Source organism: Sus scrofa, chromosome 9 (assembly GCF_000003025.6).
Source record: "Sus scrofa isolate TJ Tabasco breed Duroc chromosome 9, Sscrofa11.1, whole genome shotgun sequence".
Taxonomy (NCBI): domain Eukaryota; kingdom Metazoa; phylum Chordata; class Mammalia; order Artiodactyla; family Suidae; genus Sus; species Sus scrofa.
This window is the reverse complement of record NC_010451.4, coordinates 9,835,266-9,861,574: the sequence shown is the minus strand read 5'-3', so window position 1 is coordinate 9,861,574 and position 26,309 is coordinate 9,835,266. Positions and strand designations below refer to the sequence as shown.

Below are 26,309 nucleotides of genomic sequence, written 5' to 3'. Positions count from 1 at the left end.
AGGAGAGGAAGGCTCAGTGAGCAGCACTCGGTTAGCCTGGGCGTTGCCATGTCAACCCTCCTGGGAGGCCTGGGAGGTGCCTTTTCCCGTGTCCTTAATGTAGGGAGGCTCAGGCGGCCCAGGGGCTCGTGCAGTTTCCGGGGAAGAAAGGGGTGGGGGGAGGCCAGGCGGCTGTTGGGTTGCGGTGTCCTCTTTCCCGGCCAGGCTGCCTCAGGAAGATGCTGGATGCCAGCGCCGGGTGCAAAGGCGTGCTTCCAACTAAGCACTTTACAGAACCGGGTGATGGAGCTCTGGTTTATGCGGGAAAAACTGTAGTTACTGCCTTTCACAGAGGCCGCTCTTGTCAGATCTCAACAAGCCCGACCCTGGCTGCCGCTTTTGTTCTGTTTTCCTTGCACTCCCCCAGTAATCATGCGGTAATTATCACGCTGGTAATTACCTCATTAGGAATTTGGTGTGAGAAGCTCTGGGAGAGAATAATCAAAGGGGCGTCTCGTTAAAACCCAGAATTATTAATGACAAATGCAGTTTTCACAGCCCTTAAACCCTCCCTAAACGAAAAGGGAGAATTTCCTGCCCAATATTTTGAAAAGTATCAGCCTATCTATTAATCAATACATGTTTCTCTAAGTCTTCCTTGTGGATTGAGGCGCCCATTCCTAAGTGAGTGAAGGCCCCCTGAAAGTTCTGGAAAAGAAAAGCAGCAGCAACAACGATGAGCAGCCTCACAGGCCCCACTGCCCCCCTGGCCACATAGGGAGGGGGCGTGGGGGAGGGAGGGCCTCGGCCGGCTGGAAAAGACACACATCTCCAAGGGAACTCGTATCCCGGTCATCAGTCCCCAGCGCCGGCATCTCAAAGTCCCTTCTGCTGAAAGCAGGTCAGAAGCCCCTGGAGGCCGAGCCTTTGTCCTGCCCCGCATGGCTATCGGCCTGAGGGCTGGAGGAGTGCGAGTGGGCTCCACTGTCCAGGCATCGACTGCCACGCACCCCACGGTCCCTGCCCTCAGGACCCGACCGCAGGCACACCCTGGGGTCTTTGCGGTCTTTCGCCATTTTGGCCGTGAAAGCCCTTTGTTCCCCACCTTTGGTGAATCCTCATCCTCCAGATTCAGCTCCTGGCCTCACTGACATCCCTGCCCCCTCTCCCATAAAGTGGAATACATTTCCCTTTTCTTTTTTTTTTGTCTTTTTAGGGCCACACTCGTGGCGTATGGAAGTTCCAGGCTAGGGGTCAAATCGCAGTTACAGCTGCCAGCCTACACCACAGCCACAGCAACTTGGGATCTGAGCCACGTCTGCGACCTACACCACGGCACAGCAACACCGGATCCTTAACCCACTGAGCAAGGCCAGGGATCAAACCTTCGTCCTCATGGATGCTAGTCAGATTCGCTTCCACTGAGCTGTGATGGGAACTGCATACTTGCAAAAATATAAGATTGTTCCTTCATCCAGCAACTCCCTCTACTCGGAGTCTCATCTGCCTGGCCTGGGGATGGGGACCCAGCTGCTGTAGCCCACCCACCTGTACTGTCTTGTGGGGACTGTGGAAGTTGCCCCTCCCTGGCCTTCCTGCTTCCTCCTGGCACAAGCATTGTCTGCTCTTAACCTCCTAAACGACCAGAGACTCATGGTGCTCCGTGCTAGAGGGGGGTCTCCTCAAACCCTGCAGCGACTCCCAACTCCATGGAATAAAATCAGATCCCTGGCTCGCATGCACAAGGCCTTCCCCTTCTGCCTGTCCTTCTCTGCCCCTGCCCCCCTTACTCCGACCCGGACACAGGCCTTGGCTCCTCACCCACCTCTTGCCTCAGTATCTTAGCATCCTGCCTGGAGCACCCTTCCCACACACCCACAAGGTTCACCTCCTCAGGTCTCTGCCAAATGCCCCTTCATTGCAGAGGCTGCCCTCGACCCTAGGTGACACAGCACACACAGACACAGGCACATGTGACTCTCTCTCACCTTGAGTAGTCTTATTAGAACTTGGCACCACCTGACTTCTTACATAACAGCTCATTGGTTTCTTGCCCATCTCCACTCACTGGAATGTATGTCACACCCTCCACGACAGCAGGGACTTGGGCTGTTCTGGCCTCTATTGAATCCCAATCTCCTGTCCACAGAATGTAGGTTAATATATGTTGAATGAATGAATGAGTGAATGCCCAAGCATCAGTCCGTGATCCCTCAATAAATACTTACTGATGGAAAGTCCTGTTTGCTCAGGGTATCTGCCAAAGAAGGGAGATTTAATTTCTAGTTATATGAGGATTAACCTAAAGAACAGCAAGCAGGTGGACCTTTTGGCTTCACAAGTCCTGCAGGATGGGGATTTCTGAGCAAACACCAAGGAACCTGACGAACACAAAGGGAGGGTTTCTGATGCCCTCCAAATGGAACTCGCGTGAAATCCTTACATAAAATTACATGGCAAACTGTTAGGTTTTGTGTCCATATTATCTCTTATAGTTTTTAATAACAATACATATGAGCAACTTTAAAATTATCAGTCTGTCCTGGTGCAAAGCCAAACCAAAGCCTGGACTAGGACTTGGGAGGCTGCAGTGCTGGCTCCATCTCTGTGGCTAATGTTTATGTGACTCTGGGGAATTACCTTCCCTCTCTCCACCTGTCATTTTCCCATCTGTAAAAGTAACACAGCGGGTCACATCTTCTCCAGAGCCTCCCAGCTCTAAAATCCCACCACGTTTCCCTGGTATTGACTCTCCTGAGGGTTCTGGGTTTCTTCTTCCCATTCTCTCCTAATCCAGAAGGGCCCTGCTCTTTACCTGAAACTGTGTTATGTATACACCTGAGGAGTAAGCAGAAAAGAGCAGATTATAGAATCATAAAGCAGAAACAATGGGGACTGAAGTATCCTTATTCTGTAAGAAAGGAAGGAAGAAGAGGATAAATATATGGACTTACGTCCGAGAATTGGGGAGGAAGATAATTTCATGGAGGTTGTTTTACTTATCACTGTCTGGTTTTGAGAGGCGTTTCTTTGTATGCTTTTGCGCAAGAATTAGAGAATTACACTGACTCTTCCCTCTGGCAAATTATGATCCCAGAAGGAAGGCTATGGAGGGACCCAGGAGGTCACGTGAAAGAGATCTTGCCCACCCAACTTGGTGTCCTTGAGCAAATGCCCAGGGTTGGCGTGGGTGAGGATACAGGAGCCTGCCTGGCTTCAGTCTGCCACTCACTTGCTAGGTGACCTTGGATAAAGCACTATTTAACACCTCCTTTTCCTGGAAATAGAATAGAATTAATAGGGTTGAGGTGAGAATTAAGTAAAAAAAGCTCAGCAAGGTAAAGTAACTTGCCTCCAAGGTCACAGAACTAATCACTGGAACCCTGAAGCTCTAGTAGCAAGTGGCTATAAAAGGAATGGAAAAACTCATAATTTTAGACTCTCTATTGATTAATGGATTTCAAGTAAAAATATCTGTATGCTGCCTAGAGAGGTCATTTTACCATTGCTAGAGATGTACTCGCACACTTGGTGTTCATTGCAGCAAAATACTCCAGAAATGCCTTGGCAGGTGGTATTTGCTGGATGGAATTGTGTGATTCCATCTAGGTAACATAATTGGATACTCGGTGCCCGTCTCCTGGGACAACAGAAAGGATCGCTTGTCATTGATCTCCTTTTAAACCTGACCTCAGCATTCCTTCCTGTCTCCCCCTGAATACATCAAAGCGCCAAGGATGCAAGCCTTCTCTCTTCAAGGAGCATCACAGAAGCGAGCCTGTGATGGTCTAGTCACCAGCCTTTGAAGCTGCCTCTTTTTTCTGCCCTTTTTCGTGTTTGATTGTGTTAGCTCAGAGCAGCCATCCCTTGTCAGAGGTGTGAAAGTGCATTTGTGCTGTGTCCCGCTGGTCCTGAGTTAAATGATCCCATCTGGGGGTGGGGCATGGGAAGGGGGTTAGCAAAGGGCAAAGGTCAGGTAAGAAAATACTTTTCCGGGGAGCTCCCTGGTAGTCTAGTGGTTAGGACGCGGCACTTTTACCGTTGTAGCCTGGGTTCAGTCCCAGGTCTGGGAACTGAGATCCCAGATCAAACCACTGCATGCTGCAGCCAACAAAGAAAAAGAAAAGAAAATACCTTTGCTGTATTTCATTATCCTGACATTACAGAACAAGGTAGATGACATTACCCGTTTTACAGATGAGGAAACTGAGGCTTAGAAAGGGCAGGTGACGTTCTTGACATGACACAGCAGGTCAGTGTCATGTTTGGGGTGCCAAACCCAAGCTCCTTCTGATAAGCCAGGCTCTGTTATTGTTGGGACTGAGTGGAGATTGTGGAAGAGTGACCCGAAATACCTGGATATACCAATTGTCGGTGTATCAGATCTACCCACAACTAACTTTGCCCAGCGGCAACCCACTGCAGGGTAGTTCAGGTGGCACTGAGACCAGTCACACTGGCCCCTCAGCTGTGCCCGCCCTCCCCAGATGTTGTTTCTTTATTCAGCACCTTCCATCCGTGTGGTCATGGTTATTTTATCTTATTTTATTTTTGATCATGGTTAACTTTTTTATTTTATTTTATTTTATTTTGCCTTTTTGGGCCGCACCCAGGACATATGGACATTTCCAGGCTAGGGGTTACATCAAAGCTGCAGCTGCTGGCCTTTGCCACAGCCACAGCCACAGCCACAGCAACATGGGATCTGAGCCGCGTCTGCGACCTACACAGCAGCTCATGGGGATTCTTCAACCCACTGAGCGAGGCCAGGAATCAAACCTGCATCCTCATGGATGCTGGTCAGATTGGTATCTGCTGCGCTGCGACAGGAACTCCTGGTCGTGGCAACTTTAAAGTGGTTTTTCCCAGAGCGGGTTCCTCTGACCAGCTGTGTGACAGCCCCCGAGGAGCCTGTTAAAATGCACATCCCAGGACCTCACCCAGGGCTGAGAATAGTGGAATTTTCACTGTTAACAAAGTCTCTGATAATGTTTGCCACTCAGAGTTAGAGTGATACAGTTAGAGTAATACAATACAGTATTACAGTTAGAGTAATACAACACTGAAAAGCACTACTTTTTTGAAGCCTTTCTGAGCTGAGCATTTTGTACATTAAATGCAATTAAGGAGTCTCCCACAGTGAGTGAGTTTAGGAAGGAGAAGGGAGAAAGCTGGAACCCAGGGTAGGCTGAGTGAATTTTCCTGGGCAGCCAGAGGAATCTGAGGGAATTTATTTTTAGGCCTGATTAGTAGGTCACAACTCAAGTCCTGGTATGGTTTGGAAAATGCCCTCCATTCTGGAGCTTTGTAATATTCTATGGTATATCGAGTAGCCTCTTTTATGTATTTAAGTAAAATATTTATAATAAATTTAATCAGATAAAAAAAATATAGAAAGATTCCTTTCAACTCAATATCCTTTTTTAAAATTACAAACGTTTATAGAGGTATAGTTGATTTACAATATTAAGTGTTTCTTAATTTTTAAAGACCATGCTCCATCTCTAGGTATAAAATACAGGCTCTACTCCCCACGCTGTGCAGTACGCCTTGGCCGCCTCGCTTAGGCAGAGTGGCTTGTACCTCTTAACCTCCCTCCCGCATCCTGCCCCTCCCCCTCACTCTCGCCCAACTCAAAACCACTAGTTTGTTTCATGTATCTCAGCACCTTTAATGAATAGCAACTCTGTGCCTGGTATGGGTTACAAAAAAAAAAAAAAATCAGCGAACGAATTCTGCCAAACATTCAAAGAGTTAATACCAATCCTTCACACACGCATCCAAAAAATAGAGGAGGGAAGCTTTCACAACTCGTTCTGGAAAGCCCGCGTTAGCTGATACCCAAACCAGACAACATGTGAGATTCGCCACGGAAGGTGGGAGGTGTGTGAGCCCGAGTCACCTGCTCCTTCTCTGACTCTGGCCGGCCGATTTCAGGGAGCGGGTGCGACAGAAAGATCAGTTCCAAGAGGGCAATGAGGACAGTGACAATGACGGTGGTGGTGGCTATAATCACAACAGCGCGTGCACCCACCCACCCAGACACAGACCCTGTGTGTTCGTCAGGCATCTTCTCTAAGGTAGATCTTGGGCTTTGCCTTGCCGTGGGTAATTCTAATGTATTAACAGAGGGTATTAAAATTAAATATTTATCTTACGGGCAAGGACTTACGAGGAGACGCTTGCCCCTGTGTCAGCAAGATTTACTCTCCCTGACTTTTCTCCTGCCTCCACTCAGCCCACCTTGCCCCCAGTTGTGCTCCCCTGCCGCCCATCCTGTAATGAGCTCCCCCCGCAGAACACCGCCTCACTCCTGCCGCTCTAGCTCCAGCCTTGTTTCCCCAACTTGAATTCAGATCCAGATCCAGCCTCTTTTCATTGTTTTACTTGGTTCTGACCCCTTCAGTTTATAGTAATCCTTTGACAGTCGAGCAATGAGTCTTCAGAATAAACTGCTTACTTTCCAATCCCTTTGCTCTCAAAATAAAAATATATTTGAGTCACTTAGTATTTAGAGCAAAGCCTTTTATCCTTAGTAGTGATGTTTTCATTGACTGGTAAGAGCAGAATAAATGTACCTGTGATTAGGGATGTCAAAGAAGCTCCCATCCAGGGAACCACTTTCTTTGGCTCAGGGGGACCAGCTGGCGTCCGGAGTAAAGACATGGGAGAAAGATTCCAGCATGGGTCCCCAGTGCTGTGACCTGCCAGCTCTGGGACTTTAGAGAGGGCACTTTTCTCCTCTGAACCTCCATGTTCAGAAATAATACCTTCTGGAGTTCCCGTCGTGGCTCAGCGGAAATGAATCTGATTAGCATCATGAGGATGCAAGTTCTATCCCCAGCCTCGCTCAGTGAGTTAAGGATCCAGTGTTGTCATGAGCTGGGGTGTAGTTCGCAGACGCGCCTCAGATCCCGTGTTGCTGTGGCTGTGGTGTAAGCCAGCAGCTACAGCTCAGATTCAACCCCTAGCCTGAAAACTTCCATACGCCGTGAGTGCAGCCCTAAAAAGACCAAAAAAAAAAAAAAAAAAAAAAAAAAAAAAGAAAAGGAAGGAAGAAAGAAAGAAAACCTATCTTAAAGGATTGGTTTGAGATTAAATTAGATCAAGCATGTCAATCAACTTTTTAAAGCTTCTGGCCTGCAGTAAGTCTTTACTAACTGTGACTCACTGGATGATTCTAAGGGGACTTTATTTTTGCCTCTACTGTCCCTTTAAATGTGTTCTGTGGGTCAACTTCTCCTACCACGGCATGAAATTGGGGGTAAGTCCCATCACTGGTACAGCCAATTTCAGTGAATAAACGTCCTCTAGGCATTAAAAAGTCCAGTCCCACGTTGTAGTGAAAATCTCAGTCTCTTTCAAGAATTTCCCCCCTCCTACAGCTCCACTTGCTCCAGAGCAGACGCCTGTTGGCGGGGGGGGGGGGACTTCTACCCTCCTCCTTGTGTCTAACCTGCCCAGGGTTGGGGTTCAGGGAGCAAGAGCAGAGGGAGGGGAGCAGGAGGGTTCTTGCTGGGCTGACACCCTCACGGTGACAGCCCCTCTCTGGACCGCAGGTGAGTGGGGGTCTCTGGAGGCCCCCACCCATCACGCAGATCTCAGCCTGCAGGTCCCTTGACAGATGATGTCCAGGAACTCCCCTTGTCACTGGCCAAGGTCGAGACACCTAACACCCTCAGCTCCTGTGTCCTCATCTGTGAAATGAGAAGGATAATAAGAGCGCTGGCCTTGGATCAGAGGGGAGAATGCGCCAAATGGGCTTCCTCCAGTCCCAGGTGCTGAGCCGCTTCTCTGTAATGTGAGCTGCCTTCGCTGCCCTCCCCATTAGCGTGATGAATCTCAAAGCAAGTCAGGCTCTCACTGTGGGTGCCTCTTTTCATGTCCTTTGCTGCCAGCCCTCCCTCTTCTTGCTCTTTGGCAGGAGCACATGGACACACAGGGACATACGGACACGGGGCATGTGCAGAGTAGGCTGTTTGGGGGTGTCTCAGTCCCTGACCCCCTTTGATGCTGGCTCTCCTGCAAAAGCACCCCAGGTGCCCCCCCCCAAATTTGTGTCTCTCTTACCATGTCCTTCACGGCAACCTAATTAAGTGTGCGGGGCCGTCTGCTGCGGGACTGTCAGCCGTCTCTCTCTCTCAGGACCCCCGGGGGTCCCCCTCATGGCCCCAGAGTTTCCTGTTGCAGAAAGGTGGGGCTCACCCCCATGTCAGGAAAACACATGCGGGGGCCTCTGTGTTAAATGATTACAGGCGTGAAGATGACTTTGGATCTCATGCAGTGATGCTCTGCCTACTTTTCCTTCTGCTTTTAGTTGTTTCTTTTTAGGTTTTGCATAGTCTGGTTTGCTCCAAAAAGAGGCAAGAGAATTACAACTATAGATGTGATAAATTCATCTGAGTAATAACAAAAAAAAAAAAAGAAAGAGGCAAGAGAAGTACTAGTAAGATGATGGCCTGTTTCCAACTTGTGATGCATTTCTCCTGTCACCTGCTCCAATGAGACCTCTTTCATCACCCCCAGGAGTGGTAAGAGGCCCTGCGCTGGCCGCCCAGCCCCGTGAGTCTCAGGTCTCAAGGCTGCTGAGCTTTCTCGCCCGCCCTCACTGGACGGGAAGCGCCTTTCCTCTCTTCCCAGGGGCTGCCTGGCCCCCAGCCCCTCTGAGGCCTTTGGCAGTCGCTTCACCTCTCTGTGCTTTGTGTCCTCATCCTTACAATGAAAGGAATCACGTCCATCTGAAAAGGTGGTTCCCAGGATTGAATGGTGAGTGCACAGCACCTGGCGTCCCGCAGTTCTCAGCAGGGAAAGCGATCTTAGAGCTGCTGTAGGTACTCAGTCATTTGTTAACGGAGTTGACACTAAGTTTGTAGTTCTATCATCGTGAACTAAAACATACATGAATCTGCAGCCTCTAGTCTTTCCCTATCCCCAGCCTGTCATTGTCCCCAAGGGCCTGAGTCACTCAAGCAAAGTACCTCTCAGGCCACATCATGCCATCAGGCCCCGGCCACTGTGGGATCAGGGCTCCTGCTGCATCCGGAGTCAAGTCCAAGTCCAGTGCATGTTCCCACCTGACCTGCCCACCCACCTTCTTTGCCTCCACTGCCCCGTGTTTAATCCTCGGCGGTAAAACATGCCAGGTGCCTGTCCAGCTCTGCTGCTCTGTGATTCTCATGCAATTGCTTTCACTGGACAAGCCTTTTCTCAGGGTCTGCTCTGTGCCTGGCCCTGGGCTCAGCTCTGGGGGTTCCTTCCCTTGGGGGCCTCCAGCTAGAGGAGGAGGAGGCAGGCTCGTCCTTGAGAGACAGCAGCAGCGGAGAGGATGTGCTGCGGGGCTGGGCTGGCGTCCCAGCCTGTCTGGGGATTAAAGGGAGACCCAGCCTGTCTGGGGATTAAAGGCAGAGCGTGTTTTTGTGAAGCATGCTGCTCACTGTGGGCCCAACACACCGCTCCTCTTCCCTCCCCCTCTGTCACCTGCCTGATGACTGCACAGTGTGTCAGATAAAGGAGCCAGGGCACTGATCTGAAGGAGTTTGCTGCAAAATATTAATTGCTTCCCCAAACATGAGGTGTTTTGAAGGGCTTTGCTGGCCCAGCTGAAACTCATGAACTTCCATGCTGGAACCTGCCATTCCAGGCTGCTGGTGGCGGTGGGGGGAAGCAAGACGGTGCCAAGGACCCAGGCTGCATCCATGAGTCTGCGGATAAGACTGTCTTCCTACAAACAGCCCTGCACAGCTCAGAGGGAGAGGGGTGCAGGAACTTCAGTGCTTCTTTCAGAAATGCCAGTGCCTCCCCTTCTCCGAGGAGCCCTGCTCACCCTCTGAACCCCCTCAGATTCCGCAGTGGGGCTTTGGGCTCCAGAGCCCATGCCTTCCTCAGTCCCCCTTTGCCTCTGCTTTCTCGTGTTGGGCACGGGCCCCTCCCCACTGGGTGGAAAGTTCCTGAAAGACAAGTTCACACTTTATGTTACTCAGGGATGCTTCACGGGTACTTATGGGACAGAAGAGCCAGCAGAGGCTCAGAGGCAGGAAACAGGATTTGAAATCTTGTGTGAGTGCCTGCTGTGTGCAGGGTGCTGGGTTCAATCACGTTTGCTGACCAGGATATGGCCAGTCAGGGGTCAGGCAGGATCTTTCCCTGAGTTATGCTGGCTTGTGTCCTTCCTCTTAAGATGCTTATGTGTAAGTTGCATCTTGACATAGTGGTTTCTCCAGTCAAAAATAGGGAGAAAAAAAATACCAGAGTAATACAGAGTAATAGGAGTGTTTCAGGTTTCACAGGGCAGCTTACGGAGTTGAAATGTGGAATTGAACAGACCTGGGCTCAGATCGGGCCCTGCCTGACAGTGACACCCCGAGGAAGTTCTTGCCCCAGTCTGGGACTCGTGGGCCCTCCAGCCTTAAGGGCTGCACTAAAGGTTGAAGAGCAGATGTGTCCGTTCCTCCTGCCCCTGGAACACAGAGGGAGAAGGACAGGGCGCAGCCCCGGCCCTTCTTTGGCCTCTTAGCACCTGGCCTCTGAGCATCAGCCACACCAAATCACTGTCACCGTGGTCCCTGACCCAGCAAGCGACACGCAAGACCGAGTTCTGCAGCGCAGCTTCACGAGGAGGTCTTCCATCCCGGGTTCGAGGAGGCCTCTCCAGACTGCGAGGCCTGAGAACAGGCTCACGTGTTCTCAGGCTGTGATCCCTCTGAAGGGGCCCCTTCCTTCCTCAGAGCTGGCGAGTTGCTGAACGTCTTCCTGGAAGTAAATTTACAAAGTCAAAAGAAAGAATGGTATTGAAGCCATAAAAGGTTAGTCTGCCTGAGTAAAGGAAGCCCTGAATTCACGCAGCAGAGCGACCACTCCGTTCCTGCCGGGCTGCATCCCAGAGTCCCCTGACCTCAGATGAGATGGAGCCCAGGCAGCCAAAGGCAGAGTTTAAGGGGTACCCCTTCCAGTGAATCATTACCAAGAAACAGGTGGACATCACATGCATGAAAAATGACATCCTGGGGCTCACCCACTCAGTAATTTTATGCTCAGTATTACTTCACAATTTCTGAGATTTAGCCAGACCCCAACAGACTTAGACTGCGGTCCTATTTCCAAACCGAGGAATGATCTGCAGCCTTCATACAAGACGATAATCAAGAGTTTGTGATTCAGGAAAGAAGCCGTTCTTATTCAGTTATTTCTTCATGGCAAGTTCCTAGAAATGGAATTGTTAGACCATAGGATGCCCATTTTCAAGGCTTCCTTCACTAATTCACACATTCAACAAATATGAAATGATCACTTAGGCTGTTCCAGACCCTCCCCTGGGCCCTGGAGTCACAGTGGTGCCCTGCTGTGCTGGATCGGGCTGCACTTCCCCGTATCCTTGCCAAGAGTGGGTAGCGATGCCTTCTCCTTTTTGGCAGGTCACATGAAAATAGTAATATCATCCCGAAAGCTTAAGATTTAAAGGTACAAAATAAATACATAAATGCACAATGAAGAAATGATACATATTTGTATGATTGTGACACAAAGAAGGACTTTTAAAGAATCATCTCCAGAGTAAATAGGATAAAGGAACAGGTTGATAGATTGGGCCAGGTGCACCTTTAAAGCTTATGTCCAGATGTAGCCAGGTGCGAGGATGCCACGCCGACTCTTGTCCCTCTCACACCTTATGTACACAGCTCTCCAGCGATGCTCAGAGGACTGCTGGCGGAACACTGGGGCCTCTCGTCGTGGACTTGCCCAAGCACCCTGAGGCCCTGAGCAGCAGGAGCTCCAGTCCAAACAGGGGCCGTTACAAACCCCCCAAAAGAGGAGGAATAAACAGGGGCTGTGGCAGGTCACAGTTACGTGAATTGGGGTTTGTATGGACACAGGCATAGATAGAGCCATGGAGATGTAGGTGATAGAAAAACTGGGAAACACAGTGGCCAAGAAGTATTATGTCTTCTTTTTGTCTCTAATACTTACAGAGATTCTTACCAGTTAATACAAAAAAGAAAAATGGGCAACTGACTGTAATTGCTCCTTGATGCTTTTACCATTAAAAAAGTGAAGACCAGGAGTTCCTGCTGCCGCGCAATGGAATCGGCAGCAACGTGGGAGCACTGGGACGCAGGTTCGGTCCCATTCCAAGCCCGATGCAGTGGGTAAAGGATCTGGCGTCCCCGAAGCTGCAGCTTAGGTTGCAACTACGGCTGGGATCTGATCCCTGGCCTGGGACTCCGTGTGCTGCAGGGCGGCCAAAAAAAAAAAAAAGTGTAAGGACAAGAGCATTTATCTGCTTGTTCAGCAACACAAACTGAGCACATATACTGCAGCCTCCAGACCAGGCACCTGGGACACACGGGGCTTGGAAGCCCCCGCTGGCCTCCCAGGCCTCCCAGATGGGCTTGCAAACAACTAAGAACACAGTGTGAGCCATCAGACAAGGAGCCAGGGCGGGGAAGTCATTTAGTGACTTCAGACATTTATTTTAGCCATTCTAGTGAGTGTGTGGGGTATTTCACTGCGATTTTAATTTGTGTTTCCCTGCAAAGTCTGGTGTTGACCCTCCTCGTGTACTTATTTGCCATTTTTTCATTAGTAAAATGTCTATTAAATAGTTTTCCCATTTTAAATTGGGTTATCTTGTCCTCTTGTCAAGTCTTAAGAGATGTTTATACATTCTGGATACAAATTTTTTAATCAGATGTATGTTTTAAATATTTTTTTCTCAGACTATTGTTTGTCTTTTTTTTTTTTTTTTTTTTTTTTTTTTTTGCTTTTTAGGGCCGCACTCGTTGCATATGGAGGTTCCCAGGCTAGGGGTCGAACTGGAGCTAGAGCTGTCGGCCTACACCACAGCCACAGCCACACCAGACCCAAGCCGTGTCTGCGACCTACACCACAGCTCACAGCAAAACTGGATCCTTAACCCACTGAGCAAGGCCAGGGATCGAACCCTCAACCTCATGGTTCACTAGTCAGATTCGTTTCTGCTGCATCTGCATCACGACGGGAACTTCTGTCTTTTCTGTCTTAATGGTGTCTTTTGAAGGGTAAAAAGGTTTCATGTTGATGAACTGAATTTATCCCTTTTAAACTTTATTATGTGTGGGTTCCATGTCATAGCTAAGATATCTTGACCTACTTCAAGGTCACAGAGATTGTCTTCCGTGTCTTATGAAGTTGTATGGTTTTAGGATTGACATTCAATTTAGGTCTGTAATTCACTTCTAATTAATTTTTGGTGGGTGGTGTAAGATAATGGTTGAGATTAGATTTTTTTTTTTTTCCCACATGGACATGCAGCTCTCCCAACACCATTTGTTGAAAAGACTCTTCTTTCCCCCATTGAATTACCTTAGCACCTTTGTCAAAACTAAATTGACTTGTACACGTCAATTATGAGCAGTGGTATGATGGTAAATGTTGAAAAACTAACTCTCTCTGGAGTTCCCGCTGTGGCTCAGTGGTTTATGAACCCGACCAGTATCCGTGAGGATGATCCCTGGCCTTGCTCAGTGGGTTAGGGTCCAGCATTGCCGTGAGCTGTGGTGTAGGTCAAAGACGCAGTTTGGATCCCGTGTTGCTGTGGCTGTGGTGTAGGCTGGCAGCTACAGCTCCGATTCAACCCCTAGCCTGGGAACCTCCATATGCCATGGGTGAGGCCCTAGACAAACAAACAAACAAACAAATAAAATTCACTCTCTGGGAAGAAGACAGGGCTTACTGTGTAGTGTTGGCCAACTTCCTAGTACGAATACTCTCACACGGCTCATTCCAAGCTATCAGTCACTGTCAGATCACCACACTCCCGAAAATTCGACAGTCAGCTCTCCGAGCCAGGATAGGGCAGCTTCAAAACACTGCTGTGTACATACTTTCATTGCTGACCTCTGTTTTTTTTTTTCATAGTTCTCTGTATCTGTCTTTAAGCCAATAACATACGTGATTACTATAGCTTCATAATAATTTTTTTTTTTTTGTCTTTTGTCTTTTGTTTTTGTTGTTGTTGTTGCTATTTCTTGGGCCGCTCCTGCGGCATATGGAGGTTCCCAGGCCAGGGGTTGAATCGGAGCTGTAGCCACCAGCCTACGCCAGAGCCACAGCAACGCTGGATCCGAGTCGCGTCTGCAACCTACACCACAGCTCACGGCAACCCCGGATCGTTAACCCACTGAGCAAGGGCAGGGACCGAACCCGCAACCTCATGGTTCCTAGTCGGATTCGTTAACCACTATGCCACGACGGGAACTCCCATAATAATTTTTGAAATAAGGAAGTGTAAATCCTCAGACTTTCTCTTTCTCACAAAAGTGTTGGCAATTGTAGATCTTCTCCATTTTAAATAAATTTTAAAATGAGCTTCTCTTTTCTACAAAAAGTTCTACTGGGATGTTGGTAAGATTTTCTTGAATTTATCGATCAATTTCTAGAATTGTCATCCTGGCAATAGTGAATCTTCCAACTTATAAACCTTGTGTATGTCTTCGCTTGTTTAGGTCTTCAATTCAGCAACATTATACATTATACATCATATACATTATACATTATATTTCAGTGTTCAGGCGTTGCACTTCTTTTGTTAAATCTATTCCGCCATGTTTCTTTCTGACACTGTTGTGAATGGATTTTTAATTTTTTTTATTTTCTCACTCTCTGTGACTAGTCTATATAAATATAACTAGTTTTTGCATAATAATTCGTTAGTAACCCTGCTAAACTCACTCTCTTGCTCTAGAACTTTTTGTAGATTTCTTAGTATTTTCTAAATGCAAGATCATGTTATATGCAAATAATGACAATTTTACTTCTTTTCTAATCTGTATGCCTTTAATTTTTTTTTAATCTTGTTTTATTGTACTGGCCGTGACCTCCACTACAATGCTGAGTAGCAGGGATGGCAGTGGACATCCTTGCCTTGTTCTTGATCTTGGGGGGGAAGCGTTAAGTCCTTCCCCATTGAGTATGGTGGTGATTGCAGGATTTTTGTAGATGTCCTCTATCAGGTTGAGGAAGGTCCCTTCTGTTCCTAGTTTGCTGAGTTTTTGGTTTTGTTTTGCAGTATCATGAAAAAGGTATTAGATTTGGTACAATGTTTTTCTATATTAAGATGATCATATCATTTGTATTCTTCATTCTATGAAAATGACATATTACATTAATTTATTTGTGTGTGTAAAACCAACCTTGCATTCCTAGGGTAAACCTCACTTATTCATGAAGTTTAAATTTTCTTCTATGTTGCTGTATTTGATTTGCTAACCTTTTATTAAGGGTTTAAGATCTATATTGATGAGTGATATTGGCCTGTAGTTTTCTTGTAAGATCTTTGACTGACTTGGTATCAGGGTAATACCTGATATTACTAATCTTAAAATGAATTGAGAAATATTTACTCTCCCTCTATTTTTTAAAGTAGGTGTTTTTTTTGGGGGGGGTTTCTTTTTGCCTTTTCTAGGGCCACTCACGTGGCATATGGAGGTTCCCAGGCTAGGGGTTGAATCGGAGCTGTAGCCGATGGCCTACACCACAGCCACGGCAACGCCAGATCCGAGCCGAGTCTTCGACCTACACCACAACTCACGGCAACGCCACATCCTTAACCCACTGAATGAGTCCAGGGATCGAACCTACAACCTCATGGTTCCTAGTTGGATTCATTAACCACTGAGACACGACGAGAACTCCTAAAGTAGTTTTTAGGGTGAGTATTTTGTTTGTTTGTTCTTTAATGTTGATAGGATGCAGTAGTATGAATTTTAATCCTAATGTTTGATAGGAAATCACCTGGAGCTAGATTTTTTTGGTGGAACGATTTAAAATTACTAACTTAGTTTCTTTCCTTGACATACATTTATTCAGATTTTCTGTTTCTTTTTGAACCAGTTTTTGTGATTTTCATCTTTCTCAGAGTTTGTCCATTTCATCTGTGTTGTCAAGTTTATTGACATAAAGTTGTTCCTACTCTTTCCTTATAATGGAGTTACACTTTAAAGAAGTCATACAATGATCTTATCTTTAGCATCATTTTTATGTGTTAAAAAATATATTTATCGGGGCCATCCTACCCACCGAAAAAAGAATGAGGAAAGTTGGGTTTGTCGAGCCCTCCACTAGATGGATCATACAACGTCCTTGGCTCTTCTTATAGATCATCTCATGGGAGTCTCCTCTCAGAACTCTGGGGTCACCCAGGAGGGGGCAACACTCCTTCCCACCCTTCAGGGCAACTCTCAGGGTTCCCACTTCCTGTCTTAGGACCCATCCTCTGTGAATAATGGATACAGGTCTTTAGGGACCAACCATCCAGAAGAGAGCAGCCTCAACCTGCTGGCCCTGTGGTCTTAGAGCACAGCTCTTCCTACAGCTAAGAAACCCAGACAGTGATGGGACAGTGGGAATGCGCGGACCGAGGAGGGAGTAATAATTTTCATACACCCTCTCATCTAGCTCTTATTCTTTTCTACGTGAGGTGTATTTGCATGTGAACATACCTTTACCGCCACACTGCCCAACTCCTATCCTCTGCCAAGTGTCAGTTTCTTATTTGGTCCCTTTTTCTTCCCTGCAGCTCCTAGCACAGTGCCTGCTAGACACTGCAACCTAAATTAATCTGTGTAGAATTAAATTGACTTTTAACTCTGTCTTTATAATTCTGTACATACTGTGCACGTGACTTTCTCTGCGTGAGACACTGTTTCCCAGGTGCACAGAGGCCTGTGAGCCCCAAGCGGCCTGTGACAGACCAAGACATCAGTTACCTGCGCAACGAACCATTCGCCTAATGAGGGGGCCCACGTCCTGACACATGCCACTGCCAGCTGATGCCTGTGCCAGATCTTTCCGTGCAAGGGAAAGGAAGCCTCCTTGCCTCTCATTCTCTGTTCACATGAGATTAACGACAAACTTTTCTTTATATACCGACAATCTTTTCTTCCCTAGAGTGTGCTTTCCTCATTTCAAAAAACCATCATACATGGTGTACGTTGCTTATTGGATTTTGGCAGATAAAAGAGCGATCTAAACGCCGGGCATGTTGGCATTCCCCACAAGATCCCCTTTCTCCCTTTCGCACAAAAGGAGCCGAGAGATGCATGTTGCGTGCACACAGGCGTGCATCATAAAGCGCCTCTCCTGACCCGGTCCTCCCTGGTGGGAAGAGACCCTCTCCCTCTAGAAGGAGACACATACCTCTCTAAGCTCCCTGCAGCCCTCTGGGCTCAGGGGTGATCTTTTCTTTGGAATCCCCAAGTGCTGCTTCCTTTAACCAGCAGCGTTCACTGACTGCCTCCATCAGAGGTCAGGAAGGGCCTGCTTCCCTCCTTAGAACACTGTAACATGACAGGTGTAGACGCGATTTGGAACAAAGACCTAATGTTTCCATGACAACATAGATTACGGATAAAAACCTACAGGAAGATTTTAGACTTAAAAGCATGATTTTCTTCCTTCATAAAGCAGTCAAGGACTGTCGAACGTTTTATTGTCACGAGTATGGGGAAAGAATTCCTTTCTCAAGGACTTAGGCACATAATAAATACATCTGGGGCGTCTGGGTGGAGCAAGGGGATTTGTATATGGTCGTAGCTGGCAGTGATCTATTATTTGAAGACTCCGCTTCTGCCAAGAAGTGATGTTGACACGTGTAAATATTCTTCACAGCAATAAAATGCTCCTTCTATAATTCTATTTCACTGTTTCTTGTAAACGTCAGGCTTTTCCAAATGAGAGATGAAGGAGCCGCCTCTCTTCTTCTCTTTTACAGCCCTGTTTCTCCAAGGCCAAACCCTCTCGCTCTTTTCCTGATGCCTCTCCCCCCTGGGACCTGGCTTCAGCAATCACCCAGCTCTCGCCTGTCTTCCATCTCTCTCCCCCTGTAATTGTTCTTTCAATATCTCCCCTTGAATCCCCGCAAGAAGAGGTGCTTAAGTGGGACGGAGGCTTAAGAAGTGAACGTCTGCTTACAGTGGGCCCTCAGCCCTGGAGAGCCCGTCCATCAGTCATGCATTGAATGCTACTTCATTTAAGTCCAAGGCAAAATGCATTCGGAAATGAACCTGGCATTGGAATCTTCTGTGCAAACCGTGTCCACTTCAGGCACCAGAACGTTGACGGCAGTAGCCAGAAAAAAAATACAATAGCTGAACAGATATTTGACGTCTGTGTCATTGTCTAGTCCTCCCCACTAAGTGCAAGGCCAGTGGAGGCAGGAGCGGCGTCTGGCTCTCCCACCGCGTTTCCAGCTCCGTGCCTGGAATGTGACAGATGCTGACGAATTTGTCTTGAACACTGGAAGGAAAACCGAATGCCTTCTCATCCAGTTATCCGTCACAGGCTTGTGATTCCGATGCGGATGCCCAGGGCTTCTGCCCCTAACACCTTCTCATTTAACCCCACATCCATCCTGTGAAACAGGCCTTGCGTAAATCCTTTCCAAATGAGCTCTCTGAAATTCGGAGCAGGCGAGAGACTGACTGGAGGCTTAGAGCCAGACTGGCACCCAGGTTTATCTTATTCCAGAGCCTGTGCTCTTGCCAGAGAACCACTGCCTCAGTTCTGGGCTCTGCTTGTTCCCACCTCCCTGGCCTCTGCCTGTGCCCCCACCCTATGTACTCTGTGCACTGAGGCATCCTTTTCTCCAGTGAGGGCCTGGGCTTCTTTGTTTCTGCCTGTGACCTGGCGCCCAGGCAGCCACATCCCAACCAGCTTTGCCACACAGGAGGCAGTGCTGCCCTCTGGTGAAGGCGGTAGAATGGTCCCTCGCAGCTTCTCACAAGCCCAGCCTGACCTTGTCTGTTCACGTGATGCCGAACTTCCCGGCCCGGCTCACGCCAGCGCTCTCCGCCTTGCCGATGGGAAGCCTGGGTGTTTAAAGCCTCTTTCGATGGGAAGAATAATTTCCAACTGGGGTCTGTGTTAGAATCTGTTACTCCAAAATTTAGCAGCTTAAGCCAACAAACATTAACAACCTCAGGCAGTCTCTGAGGGTCAGAAATCCGGGGTGCACAGAGCTGGAGAGGTTGAGCTCAGGATCTCTCGTGAGCGCTGAGGGCCCACTGGCCGGGGGCTACGGGCCCACTTCTAGGAAGGTGCAGTCACAAGGCTTTTGGCAGGAGGCTCGGTTCCTTGCCAGTTGGACCTCTCCACAGGGGCCGTTTGAGTGTCCTCGTGACATGCAGCATGCGGGAGTGACCCAAGAGAGGGAGAGCGGGGAAGAGGCTACAGCGCCCTCATGCGAGGTCCGGGGGGCCTCACACTGTCACTTCCACGGTTTTCTGTTGGTTGGAAGCGAGTCACTAAGTCTGATGGCATTCAAGGGGCAGGGAACTAAACTCCCCTAGGGGAAGAGTGTCAAGGAATTTGTGGCCCTACTGCGAGAAGTGGTGCCAATGCCAGGTGCTTGGGTGGCAACTCTGTGCCCCTCCTGGGCTGTGGCAGGCCAGGGACTTTGGTTGAACTGTTCACAGGGGTGAGGGGGGCTCCAAATCCCTGCCCCGAGAACAGGCAGGATCGCGGCACAGATGCAGAAGGACAGTCCTGAGCCTCAGTGACACCTCCTCTGGGAGGGAAGGCGGCCCAGGACAAGCTGGACCTCGGCGAGCGCTCCTGGAGGTGAAGGTCAGAGGAGGCAGGGCTGACTCGTCCGTGGGCCCGGGGGGCTCCCTAGAGGGGAAAGCGCTGGAGCCTAGAGCCTGCACGTAAGGTCGTGCAGCATCTCTGGAGCTGGAGGTGTGGCGGGAATAGCATGCCAAGAAGGGGAACAGCACGGCAGGGAGGTGCCGTCTGTCTGGCGAAGGGTGGCGTGACGTCCTCCTGGGCAGAGTTGGTGACAGTGCTGTGGCACGCAGTTGTCGAGAGGATTGTGTGAGACGGTGCAGTCAGAGTGCCGCACTGTCCCTGGCACGCAGAAAACGCTCCCTCGGTGAGGATGCGACAGCGGATGAGGACAGAGTCATGAGGCTGGAGCGCCCACTAGGGGCCAAGTGCAGGCAGCATATCATCCTGAGGAATCATCACGTGAGACCTGGAAGGGCCTTTAGTGGGGCGTGGTCCTTTAGGACACTGGGCACTGCTAAGGTGTTTCTGTCGTGGGCAGCGTGCTCACAGCCCAGCGGGAGGCAGAATCGTCCTGCAGCATGTGGATCAGAGCGCGGAGACAGGGACCAGGCGGGGTGGGTCACAGGGGCTGGACAGGAGGAGGTGAAGGCAGAATATTTGTCGACTCTTTTAAAAACTTCGCCTGGTCGGCAGGATCCGAAAGCCCCAATTTAGCAGCTGCCCTGAACGTGACCTGCTGCCCTGGAGAGGCCCTGAGGGAGCAGCCCAGGGACAGGGACATCTTGGCCACCACGTCTGCCTGAGAAGGCGCCCACTGGGCCTGGCTCTGCCACCCCCAGCCCAGGCTCCTCGCCATGGGTTCTCCAAGGAGCCATCCGCAGGGACCCTTAAGGAGTCCTGATGCCCAGACCTGAACATGGTGACGGAGCCACTTCTCCGTGTGATCAACCCACCCGCAGAGGGACGTCACAGTCCCAAACCCCCCTGCCCCTGCGGGGATTATTAGGACACTGGACCAGCACTCAGCCTCAAGGGACGGGGTCCGGCTGGGGCTCTGCTGCAGAGGGGTCAGTGGGCCCTTGGCAGTGCGGCTGGGTCATCCCGTCCCGTCCTTGCATTGCGATACTGGAGGAGCTGCGGCGAGAGGGACATCTCTGGGGGCCGGGGCAGCAGCCTGCAGCTTCAGCTCCCCACCCCACCCACCGTGTGCACACAGCACCACAGTGGTGTGTCCCGGACAGGCTGAAGGCTAGTGCTTCTTGTGTTTGCTGCCAGGAGCCAGAGTCACCATGAGCTTGAGGTGGGTCACACACCCACCCCCAGGTGTGGGACAAGGGCTTCAAGTCAGGCAGACTGCGTCCAGTCACTGCCTCACCCCTGCTGGCTTGGCATCCCTCACCTTGCCCAGCTCAGTACCCACACACAGCAAGGGGTGACTAACAGTGACCCACAGGGCGTTCAAAAGCTCAAACAGGGTTAGATTCTTAAAGAGCTCAGCCTTAAAAAAAAAAAAAAAGTAGGTATTGGAAGTTCCCGTTGTGGCTCAGTAGAAACAAACCTGACTAGTATCCATGAGGACTCGGGTTCGATCCCTGGCCTCACTCGGTGGGTTAAGTAAGGATCTAGCGATGCCGTGAGCTCTGGTGTAGGTTGCAGACACGGCTCAGATCCCGTGTTGCTGTGGCTGTGGCTTTGGCAGTTGCAGATCTGTTTTGACCCCTAGCCTGGGAACTTCCATATGATGCGGCTGAGGCCCTAAAAAAGCAAAAAAAAAAAAAAAGTAGGTGTTGGGCAAGTGTTTCCATTTTCCTCTCCTTACCTGTCCTGAGGCCCGGATCGGATGTTCCCGCTGCTCCAGCCACAGCCCTTGCAGCCACTTCACTCGGCGGGGCCCTGGGTGCCTCCTGTCAGTCTAGGGAGGAAGGAGTCCACAAGAGCCTGGGTGACTTTGAATGTTTTCTTGGGTAAAGGAAGCTCCTCCCAATGAGAACTCAAGACGCGGGGATCATGGCTTTTGGGGGGTGGCCCAAGCAGCCAGAGAAGCCCCACGTGGGAGCAGCTGCACAGGGACCTGTCGTAGAGCAGAGCACTGGCTGTTCTTTCCGTCTCCAGATGTTTCTTGCTCCGTGCTGTGCAGGGCAGCTGGGGAACATGGAGCTCGGTCCCTGCAGAAGAGGGACTCCGGCCAGGGCAGAGGACAAGCCTGCGGGGCTCTCATCATCTCGGCGGGATCGGCAACAGATGGAAACATAACATATTCTCCTGCCTCCATGAAAAAGCACTGTCTCATCTGGGCAGGCGGGAAGGGCTCAGGAGGAGGCCAGGAGCGGCCCAGAGAGGAAGTCTGTTTCCCTAAATTCCCACTGAAGGCCGAACCCTTCAGCCCTGCGAGGAGCGTAGGCCGACAGGCCCCATGGCTCTGAGCGACGGCCTGAGCCACGGAAGGGCCCTGGCGGGCAGGGCGCGGGGGTCTGACCCAGAGTCAGGTGAAGGACCACGCCAACGAGACCGGACTTTAAGGACAGTTGTGTCATGAGTTTCCTATGTAGTATCTTGTCCCTCAAGAGAGACAAATGGACTCATGAAAGAACTGAAGAGTGTGAAGCTGCCAGGTACTGCAGAGGGTCCAGGAGCCGAGCGCTGTGAGACTCAGGCTGAGTAATCCAGGAGGGCTTCCTGGAAGAGGAGAGCCCTGAGCTGGGCCTTGAGGAGTGATCGGACTTGGGGGCAGCCTGAGAGGAGGAGGACACCGCCAGTGGAGGAGGAACAACAGCGCCGCCTCCCTCGAAGCGTTCAGCAGCTCTCAGGCCTCTTGCAAGCATCCAGGGTGGCCCTCCAGGCTCTGTACCTGCTCCCCACCCTGTCCCCTCGCCACCCCTCCAGAGCCCTGCCCCCGCTCCCTGCGCAGTTGACCTGCTCTCTGAGCCCCCTGCTGCCCGACCCTCCTCGTCCTCCTCCGTACCTGCCCCCCCCCCAGCCCTCAGGACACAGCATCCTCTGCCCTCTTTCCATCTGAACTCTGTCCCATTCGCTTCATTTTCCTGTTCTTAGGGTCACACGTGGACAGCTGACCCACAAAACGCTAGAGAACTCAGGCTCGGCTTCTTCCTCTCTGCGGCCACATGCCACAGCCATGGCTGGCATCTGGCAAATGCCAAACGAATGAATAAATGATGAAGCTGAAATCTGGTGCACAGAAAGGGGGGTCGAGGGTTACAGGACCATGTTAACTTGTGGCAAAAGGCACTGGACCTGGCTGACCTGAGCCTATGGCCCATAGTGCTCCGGGCAGAGCATCTCAGGGCTGGAGGCACTCAGGTATCCTCTGTCCAGTCTGTGTCATGTCAGCCCTCCACGGCACTGCAGACACGGCTCAGACCCCGTATAAGCACCTCCAGGGAGGGCAGCCAGCAGGCTGCAGCTCCAGCGTGTTGTCTGACTGCAGTGGGGAGGGTGTGAGGCGTGGAGTGCGGCTGATCTGGGCTGAGACCTAGCTCTGCTGTTCGCCAGCTGTGTGGCCTTATGCAAGCCACCTAACCTCTCTGAGCCCTGGTTACCCTCTTCCGTAAAATGGAAATACTACTACTACTTTTCAAAGTGGTCGTAAGGATTATAAAGAATGTTCAAAAAAAAACAACCTCCAGCTTCTAACAGGTGACTAATCAAGGGTACCTAATTCTTTTTTTTATTTCATATGATTAGTTGTTTCATGTGGCTGGGGGAGGTTTTACGGAGATTTCAAAGAAAGTTCTAGGAGTTCCCATCATGGCTCAGTGGAAACGAATCCGACTAGGAATCATGCGGTTTCGGGTTCGATCCCTGGCCTCACTCAGTGGGTTAAGGATCCGGCGTTGCTGTGAGCTGTGGTGTAGGTCACAGACACAGCTCCGACCTGGCGTTGCAGTGGCTGTGGCGTAGGCCGGTAGCTACAGCTCTGATTCGACCCCTAGCCTGGGAGCCTCCATATGCTGTGAGTGTGGCCGTAAAAAGCAAAAAAAAAAAAAAAAAAAAAGGCCGCCTTGAAGCTGAGTAGGCGGCTGCCATTAACAGAATCGGAGGGTCTCAACCGTCCTCTCAAGTCCCCTCTTTTCCCAGGTTCCTCTCTCAGCGGGTGTCATGCCCAACCCACAAGCCCCGGTCCCTCCCTGAGCCTGGCCGCTCAAGTCCTGCTCATGTCCCTCTTAACTCGCTGCCGCGTCGCGTCCCCACTGCCACTATCCTGGCTCAGGCCTCCACCTTCCTCCTGGCTCCCTGCCCGGCCTCACGACCTCCTGCCCCATCTCTCCTCTTCCGTGCCCGTGCATGCTGCTGCCAAGGTTCCCTTCCCCAAGACAAACCTGGCCACACTCACCCATGGCTTGAAACCCCTTGGCAGCTCCTTCTGACCCTTCCTCTCGGATGGCCAGCAGGGCCCTCGCAATCTTCCCAGCCTCCTGCGTCCTTCCCCACCAAGCTTCACCCAGCCACGTGCACTGCCGCAGGTCCCCCTGGAGAGCCAGGCCTCTTGGGAGCCTCTCTGTGGGTTCCTCATCCTGCTGGACCTCCTCTTCCAGCCCACGCCCTGTCAGCCTCTGTGATGCCCTCCAGAACCCGCCCCCCAATTCCCGGGCTGGCACAGGGGCTCCCCCCCAGCCCATGCTCTCCTTTCCCCCTCCTTTGCGCTCCTGGCTTATTGTCCGGGAGTAACCTCCAGTCCCTCTGACCCACACCTTGAGGTCAGCATCCTGCCAGGTGGACCTTGAGCCCTCAGGGTTTCATTAAATGCACAAGTGAGTGAATGGAGCAGCGAGGGAATCCAAGAAGACAGTTTAGCAGGGGATGCAAGATGGTTTGGTCAGAGGGACGCTGAGTTCGGGTGCCAGCTGCACGGGGAAGGGTCTCTTAAGAAGTTGTGGTCTGGGAGTTCCTGCTGTGCCATAGTGGAAACGAATCCGACTAGGAACCATGATGTTGTGGGTTGGATCCCTGGCCTCGTTCAGTGGGTTAAGAATCTGGAGTTGCTGTGGCTGTGATGTAGGCTGGCAGCTTATAGCTCTCATTGGACCCCTAGCCTGGAAACTTCTGTATGCAGCAGGTGTGGCCCTTTAAAACAAAACAAAAAAACAGTCATAGTTCTGGAATCTCACACACAGCAGCATTTGGTCTTTGTACTGAACCCATGAATGAGTGCGTGGATTGAGTTTTTTCAGCCTCATGTTAGGTGTTGAGAAAATGAGCTCCCCAAATTAGAATTGCCTGTCCATGGTCACACAGTAGGACCTGGGAGCCCAAGTTCTTTCTCCAAGGAACTACTGCTGTGGCCTCACCCTGCCTTGACTGGGCAGGAAGGGACACTTGTGCTTGCCCAGGAGGAGAGTGACCCTGTCTTCAGCCACACTTCCACCAGCATGACAAGCCCCGATGGAGAGCTCGCTGTGTTTGCAGCCCTGCGTGAGGACGCCGCTTCCAGGCATAGGATGTCTTATCACTGAGGCTTTCTTTGATTTGCAGGAATGAATTCAGAGCATGGACGACATCAAGCCGGTGAAACCCATAAAAGCCAAGCCCCAGTACAAGCCCCCGGATGATAAGATGGCTCACGAGACCAGCTACAGTGCCCAGTACAAAGGGGAGGCCAATAAGCCAACTCCAGCTGACAACAAGGTCATTGATCGCAGAAGAATACGCAGCCTCTACAGCGAACCCTTCAAGGAGCCCCCAAAGGTGAGACAGATCTTGTGAGGACCCACCAACACAGCCTGGCATAGAGGGATTAACTGCGGCAGAGATGGGGGCGGGGCTCCTACCAACTCTAGCCCCGCCCCCAAGGGCTCCTTGGAAGTCCCTCCTTTCCTTCTTAGCAGGTGGAGGGGCTTCTTACCAGGAACTTTGCTCTCAAAAGGAATGTTAGAAAGGGACATTAAGGAGTTCCCACTGTGGCACAACAGGATTCGGGGAGTCTCTGCAGTGCCAGGATGCAGGTTCCACCTCTAGTCCAGCACAGTGGGTTAAAGGATCCAGCATTGCCACAACTATGGCATAGGTTGCAGCTCTGGCTTGGATTTAATCCCTAGACTGGGAACGTCCATTTGCCACAAGTGCAGGGGGAAAAAAGGAATATTACCTACAATGAAGACAGCTTAAAAATTGTTAGATTTCCAGAGAACTAGTTTCTTTTTTTTTTATTTATAATGATTTTTATTTTTTCTCATTATAGCTAGTTTACAGTGTTCTGTCAATTTTCTACTGCACATCACGGGGACTCAGTTACACATACATGTATACATTCTTTTTTCTCACATTATCATGCTCCATCATAAGTGACTAGATATAGTTCCCAGTGCTACACAGCAGGATCTCATTGCTCATCAATTCCAAAGACAATGGTTTGCGCGTATTAACCCCAAGCTCCCCATCCATCCTGCTCCCTCCCCCTCCCCCTTGGCAACCACAAGTCTGTTCTCCATGTCCATGATTTTCTTTTCTGTGGGAAGGTTCATATGCGCCCTATATTAGATTCCAGATATAAGTGATATCATATGGTATTTGTCTTTCTCTTTCTGATTTACTTCACTTAGTATGAAAGTCTCTAGTTCCATCTGTGTTGCTGCAAATGGCATTATTGTTCTTTTTTATGGCTGAAAAAATATTCCATTGTGTATATATACCACATCGTCTTAATCCAATCATCTGTTGATGGACATTTGGGTTGTTTCCATGTCTTGGCTATTGGGAATAGTGCTGCAATGAACATACAGGTGCATGTGTCTTTTTCAAAGAAAATTTTGTCCAGATATATGCCCAAGAGTGGG

The 26,309-nt window shown here is 50.1% G+C and overlaps 1 protein-coding gene across 1 annotated transcript in view; it reads left to right on the top strand.

The window, feature by feature from the left end:
• The window catches only part of MAP6 (microtubule associated protein 6), a 126,729-nt gene that overhangs the window by 76,077 nt on the left and 24,343 nt on the right, over window positions 1–26,309 (top strand). The window contains 2 exon segments of the mRNA XM_021062525.1: window positions 25,009–25,025; window positions 25,028–25,221. Of these exon segments, the coding sequence (XP_020918184.1) occupies window positions 25,009–25,025; window positions 25,028–25,221 (211 nt within the window).